Source organism: Triticum dicoccoides, chromosome 5B (assembly GCF_002162155.2).
Source record: "Triticum dicoccoides isolate Atlit2015 ecotype Zavitan chromosome 5B, WEW_v2.0, whole genome shotgun sequence".
Lineage (NCBI taxonomy): Eukaryota > Viridiplantae > Streptophyta > Magnoliopsida > Poales > Poaceae > Triticum > Triticum dicoccoides.
The window spans coordinates 529,298,469-529,304,429 of record NC_041389.1 but is presented as its reverse complement, the minus strand read 5'-3'; the positions used below and the strand labels follow the sequence as shown (position 1 = coordinate 529,304,429).

At 42.8% G+C, this 5,961-nt stretch overlaps 1 protein-coding gene across 1 annotated transcript; it reads right to left on the bottom strand.

Moving 5' to 3' along the window:
* Positions 1 to 1,446: 1,446 nt before the first annotated feature.
* On the bottom strand, positions 1,447 to 2,862 carry LOC119311373 (probable aquaporin PIP2-7). The gene is made up of 3 exons (XM_037587011.1): positions 2,500 to 2,862; positions 1,966 to 2,402; positions 1,447 to 1,883 (listed from the first exon to the last, which is right to left on the bottom strand). The coding sequence occupies exons 1-3, from the start codon at positions 2,804 to 2,806 to the stop codon at positions 1,752 to 1,754; spliced, it is 876 nt and encodes a 291-aa protein (XP_037442908.1). The 5' UTR covers positions 2,807 to 2,862; the 3' UTR covers positions 1,447 to 1,751.
* Positions 2,863 to 5,961: the final 3,099 nt, after the last annotated feature.

Here is a 5,961-nt window from a genome sequence, read left to right as displayed (position 1 = left end):
GATTTCATCCTGGTACGTCCCGAAACACTTTCGGTGTCCAAATACCATCGTCTTATATGTCAATCTTTGCCTCTCGACCATTTCGAGACTCCTTGACATGTCTGTGATCTCATCCCGGACTCCGAACAACATTTGGTCACCAAATCACATAACTCATATAACACTATATCGTCAACGAACGTTAAGCATGCGGTCCCTACGGGTTCGAGAACTATGTAGACATAACCGATACACCACTCCAGATAGCGGATCCTGGATGCCCATATTGGCTCCTACATATTCTGCGAAGATCTTTATCGGTCGAACCGTACAACATACGTAATTTCCTTTGTCCATCGTATGTTACTTGCCCGAGATTCGATCGTCGGTATCTTCATACTTAGTTCAATCTCATTACTGTCAAGTCCCTTTACTCGTTCTGTAATACATGGCCTCGCGACTAACTCCTTAGTCATTTGCTTGCAAGCTTATGATGTGTATTACCGAGAGGGCCCAGAGATACCTCTCCGATACTCGGAATGATAAATCCTAATCTCGAACTATGCCAACTCAACAAACACCTTCGGAGATATCTGTAGAGCATCTTTATGATCACCCAGTAACGTTGTGACGTTTGATAACACACAAGGTATTCCTCCGGTATCCGGTAGTTGCATAATCTCGTAGTCGAAGGAATAAGTATTTGACGTGAAGAAAGCAACAACAATAAACTTAATGATCATTATGCTAAGATAACGGATAGGTCATGTCCATCACATAATTCTCCTAATGATGTGATCCCGTTATCGAATGACAACACATGTCCATGGTTAGGAAAACTTAACCATCTTTGATCAACGAGCTAGTCTAGTAGAGGCTTACTAAGGACACGGTATTTGTTTATGTATTCACATGTATTTAAGTTTTCGATCAATACAATTCTAGCATGAATAATAAACCTTTATCATGAATAAGGAAAATATAAAATAACAACTTTATTATTGCCTCTAGGGCATATTTCCTTCACATAGCACAAGGTACAACCCCAGCCAGGAAAGACAAGTGAGAGGCGAGAGCAAGAGGCCGTTCTGCGTGGATCCACCAAATTGGACAAACGAGTGCGTTCCGAATATTGATGGAAAATTCTCTTTCGGAGAACGAGTGCGTTCCAGTTCGTAACCCATCCAAACGCGAGCGCCCACCCTTAGTTATTTGGGCAGATTTCACAATCTTTTTTAGTACATATTTTTTTGAACACGGTACATTCGCAAGCGCTTATACATATGCATATACACTCACTCGAAAGCGCATCGCCGGAAATCCTGAAATAAATTCAGGAATAATGCGAGCACCAGAACTTGAACCCTGGTGGGCTGGGGATGCCACTGTCCTTCTAACCATCCGATCACATGTTGGTTCACTCTAGTACATATTCTTAGCTAGTCAAATTGTTTTCTCATGAGCAAATCTCCAAAAAAAAATACTATTATTCTCCCTCTTCTTTCACATCCACATATAAACATGTGTTAGGGTGGTAATTATTCACGGACAACCTCACACAGCTGGGCAAGTTAATCAAGTACAGACGCGCAAAAATGGAGAAAACAATACAGACGCCACATGCATGCATGCCCATGCAAAGCTACGCGGTTCAACACAATATAATTTCACGATCGAGGCATACATCACGAATATATAGTTATATAACCAACCAAATTAAATTAGAGCCAGGATATGCATCAACGAGCTTCGACCGATCACACGCAGTATGATTAGGTTCGTGCGGTGGCGGCGCCGGTGCTCCTGAACGAGCCCAGCGCCTTGGCGGCCTCGCCGCGCAGCACGAACCGGTGGTACAACGCAGCCACCGTCGCGCCGAGGAGCGGCCCCACCCAGAATATCCACTGCGTGCAAACAAAAATCAGCCAACGAGATGAGTATACGTACGTACGTTCATCCGTCCGATCTTAACCATGATTTACTTACGTGGTCCTTCCATGCCTTGTGCTGGTTGTACATGACGGCGGCGCCGAGGCTCCTGGCCGGGTTGATGCCGGTGCCGGTGATGGGTATGGTGGCCAGGTGCACGATGAACACGGCAAAGCCGATGGGCAGCGGCACCAGCACGGGGATGAAGGAGTCGCGCGCGGTGCGCTTGGGGTCGGTGGCGGAGAGCACGGTGTACACCAGCACGAACGTGCCGGCGATCTCCGCGCCGAGCCCTGCCCCGACCGAGACGCCGTCGGCCACCGAGTTCGCGCCGCCGCCGAGGGTCTCGTAGCTGGCCCCCGCGATCCCCTTCACCATGCCGGCGCCGCAGATGGCGCCGAGGCACTGCGCCACGATGTACAGCACCGTGCGCACCAGCGACAGCTTCCTCCCCACGAACAGCCCGAACGTCACCGCCGGGTTGATGTGGCCACCTGCAGCAGCACACACTCGACAGTTCACGTATCGTATGCATGTGTGGTTAAGTTGTTGCAGAGAGATGGACGTATGCATATGTGCGTGCGTGCGTGCCTGAGACGCCGCCGGTGCAGTAGACGAGGACGAAGATGGTGGCGCCGAAGGCCCAGGCGACGCCGAGGTACCCGACGCCGGTGCCCGGCTGGGCGGCGGACTGGCTCTTGTAGCCGATGACGGTGGCGAGGCTGACGTAGAGGAAGATGAGCGTGGCCACGAACTCGGCGATGACCGCGCGGTACAGCGACCACCGGGTCAGCTCGCTCGTGTCCAGCAGCGGGGCCGGCGGCGGGTCCCAGTAGGGCGCCTTCTCCACGGCCACGTCGGCCGTGTCGCCGCCGGCGATCACCTCCTCCTTGGACATGGTTCGACGACCTAAAGCTTGGTGCAGACTTTAGTACCACGTACGAGTTCGTTTGTTGACGCGACCAGACGGGCAGATAACCGAGGTTTAAATAGGCCGATGGTAGCTCCTGTGCTCGCAGGGCAGCGGTGGACGTACAAGCAAGATTTTTTTTCAAGAGATTCTCTCCTTCCGGACCACTCCTTGCATGTTTCATGTTTCGCACTGTAATTCTGAACTTTTTATCGTGTAAATCGCTTTCGGCGCTTGATTGATAGCGAGAGTATATATACATTGCAAGTGATTGGAGAGATGCTTAGCACGGGCGTTTTCACATTGTAGATAGTAATAGATTTTACGGACGTTTCTGCTTCCTTCCAAACCGCTGGCTGAATGTTTGCACTGTAAATTTGTAAATGTGAGGTACGATTTGCAATTTGCAATGGTGCGTGCGTCCAAATTTCGATTCGATCCCGCGGGATTCTCTGCTTGTCGGGTAAGGGAACGAGAGGACGCGCTGCGCAGGCTCCTTATCCGCGGCACGTGCGAGTAAAATCTCTGTCGTCCTCCGTCCGTCCGTACACTGATTAAATACAACATGCCAAAGCGACGGATCATATACGTACGCCGTATTTCGTAGTCGAAGCAGAGGCGCGCCAAGGCGGCCGTTTTCCCGGCGAGGGCGACACGCCAGGCACCGCGCGAAGATTTTTTTTCCTCCGCCGCCGGCCTTTTGCGTCGGCCCGTCGCCGTTGTGCGAGGAAGTGAAAAAAAAAAAACAAAGCCCGTTTTGGGGAGAGCTCCTTTTTTTTGTGAGAATAGATAACACTCTATTAGCTCAGAATGTTCTCGGGAATATAAACTATCAGGTCTATCGATTAGCCACACATGCCGGCCACGAGCTAGAGTAGTAGTTGCCGCTTTTGGGGAGAGCTCCTAATCGGCGCCTTCAACGCCATTTTCCGTTCGGCTCGATCTATTAGGCCCAAACAGGTTCACTAATTGGTTCTATATTTCGTTCCATAACTGTTCCTGTTACTGCTTCTGTTCGATACTTTAATTTTATTTTACTTTTGTTCTCCCATATGTTGCTTGAAATAAAGGGTTAACGAATTTGAAAATAAAAAATCACAACTTTGAAAAAGAATCATGCGATTAAAAAATCACAAAATCGAAAACATTCATAAATTTGAAATACAACTCGTGAATCTGAATTTTTTTAATGAATTTAAAAAAAGTTAGAAAAAAAACATAGGAACTTTTTTCATAGATTTTGAAGAAGGTTCATTAAAAAAAGTTCACAAAATTGAAAAAAGTTCATACCTTTTCAAAAAAACACGAATTTGAAAAAAATATTGCATTTGGAAAAAGAACTTTCTAAATTTGAAAAAAAAATCACAGATTTTAGAAAATGTAAAAATTGAAAAGAGTACATAGATTTCAAAATATAAATGCATTTGAAAAGGTATATAATGAGATATGCTACCCTAGTTGGTTAGTGTGGTTGAACATATACAATGAGATCTATCAGTCGAATCCGAGATCGAACACCTATTTTTCTAAACCTTAAAAGAAAAGGAAAGTAAATGGGCTAAGCCCAAAAGGGAGCGAGGAGCGCCGGTTTGTGGAATACTAGTTACTCCCTCCTTTCCGGTTTACATGGCCCGTCTCAGAAAAAATGTCCGTTTTATAAGTCTCAATTCTACTACTTACCATCACATGTTCAGGTTTCAAGGTGTATTAAATCATTGCATGTAAGGATGAAGAAAAAACATGCATGTAGAAGTTCTTGGTCATTTAGTGGTCATGCATGCATGTGGCGTAATTAATGCATCGATACACATAATCTTTTTTAAAAAAGAGTACTAATTAAGTACTTTTGCAAACTATGAAATTAATTCCACTATTCATCATCTACTTTGGTTGAAGAGATTTTCAAGTTAAGCCCTATAGATCGGAAAAGAGGGAGTAATAAATAGGAGTTGGCCTTTTTGGGTGGCCAAACCGCGAGACCAATATCTCACTTATAGCGAGATGGAAGGAGCTTTAGCGACAGACGCACTGCATGTGAGCCGGCCCATTATCATAGGCATTCGCTCGTTGAACGTCCGCTATGCTCCGCTTTTCTATAGTTTTTTATCTTTTCTTCGGTTATTTTTATTATTTACCGGCTTTCTTCTATTTTTCTTTTTTTTTCTCCGGTATGACTTTTATTTTATTTGTTTTTGACATAGTTTCTTTGTCTTTTCTCGGTTTTAACAAGTATTTGTTTTCATTTTCCATTTTTTTTGTTTTCATTGTTTCTTTCTTTGGTTTTCATTCATTTTCTTCAGTTTTCTTCATTTGTCTATCTTTTTCATTGGTTTTCTTCAGTTTTCATTGGGTTCTTTCTTTCTCTTTATGTGCTTTCCCTTATGGTTTTCATCAGTTTTCCTTCCGTTTTAGAACCTTTTTCGACTGAGTTTTTTTTATTTTCTTTGTGTTGTTTGCATCTTTTCCGTGGTTTTTCTATGTACATTTTTCATGCACATGTGAAACAATTTGTATACATGATAACATTTCTAAAATACTACATTAGCATTTTCTTAACAAATTGATGTCTACATTTTCCTATACATCAAGAACATTCTTTATACATGTTTAACATTTAAAAAACATGATTGGAAATCCATAAATACAATTATTAGAATTTCTTTCATCTTTGATGTCCACTTTCTTCATAAGCATTGTATATGTTTTATATACATCTGAGACATTTATTTGGTATACATTTAACATTTTTCAAATACATGATTAACATTTCTGTTTGATGTCACGTGCATTTTTTGTAAATGCATGAACATTTTTTTAAATGTCACCAACAAAATTTTGTGTGCTATCAACATTTTTCTTATATATTGACAAAAATTATACATGTTTATCATTTTTTCAAATGCATGATATATATATATATATATATATATATATATATATATATATATATATAGTGTTACTATTCATCACCCAGGGTGCAGAATAAGTTATTCTTCACCCGAGGTAATCTTACGATCGCTTCCTAAATAAATTACGTTTGAAATTCAAAAAGTTACATTTTATTGATTCACTACGTCAAATTTGGCATAAGAAAATAAAAATGTAGGTCATAAGACAATTTTTTTTGTAGTTTATGTATATTT

What these genes read in the sequence shown, in the direction of transcription:
- LOC119311373 (XM_037587011.1), bottom strand. Translation starts at nt 2,806, where the DNA reads ATGTCCAAGGAGGAGGTGATCGCCGGCGGCGACACGGCCGACGTGGCC. An exon ending in CTGCACCGGCGGCGTCTCAG is followed by an intron (nt 2,403 to 2,499) that starts GCACGCACGCAC and finishes GTGCTGCTGCAG; the next exon opens with GTGGCCACATCAACCCGGCG. An exon ending in ACAAGGCATGGAAGGACCAC is followed by an intron (nt 1,884 to 1,965) that starts GTAAGTAAATCA and finishes GTTTGCACGCAG; the next exon opens with TGGATATTCTGGGTGGGGCC.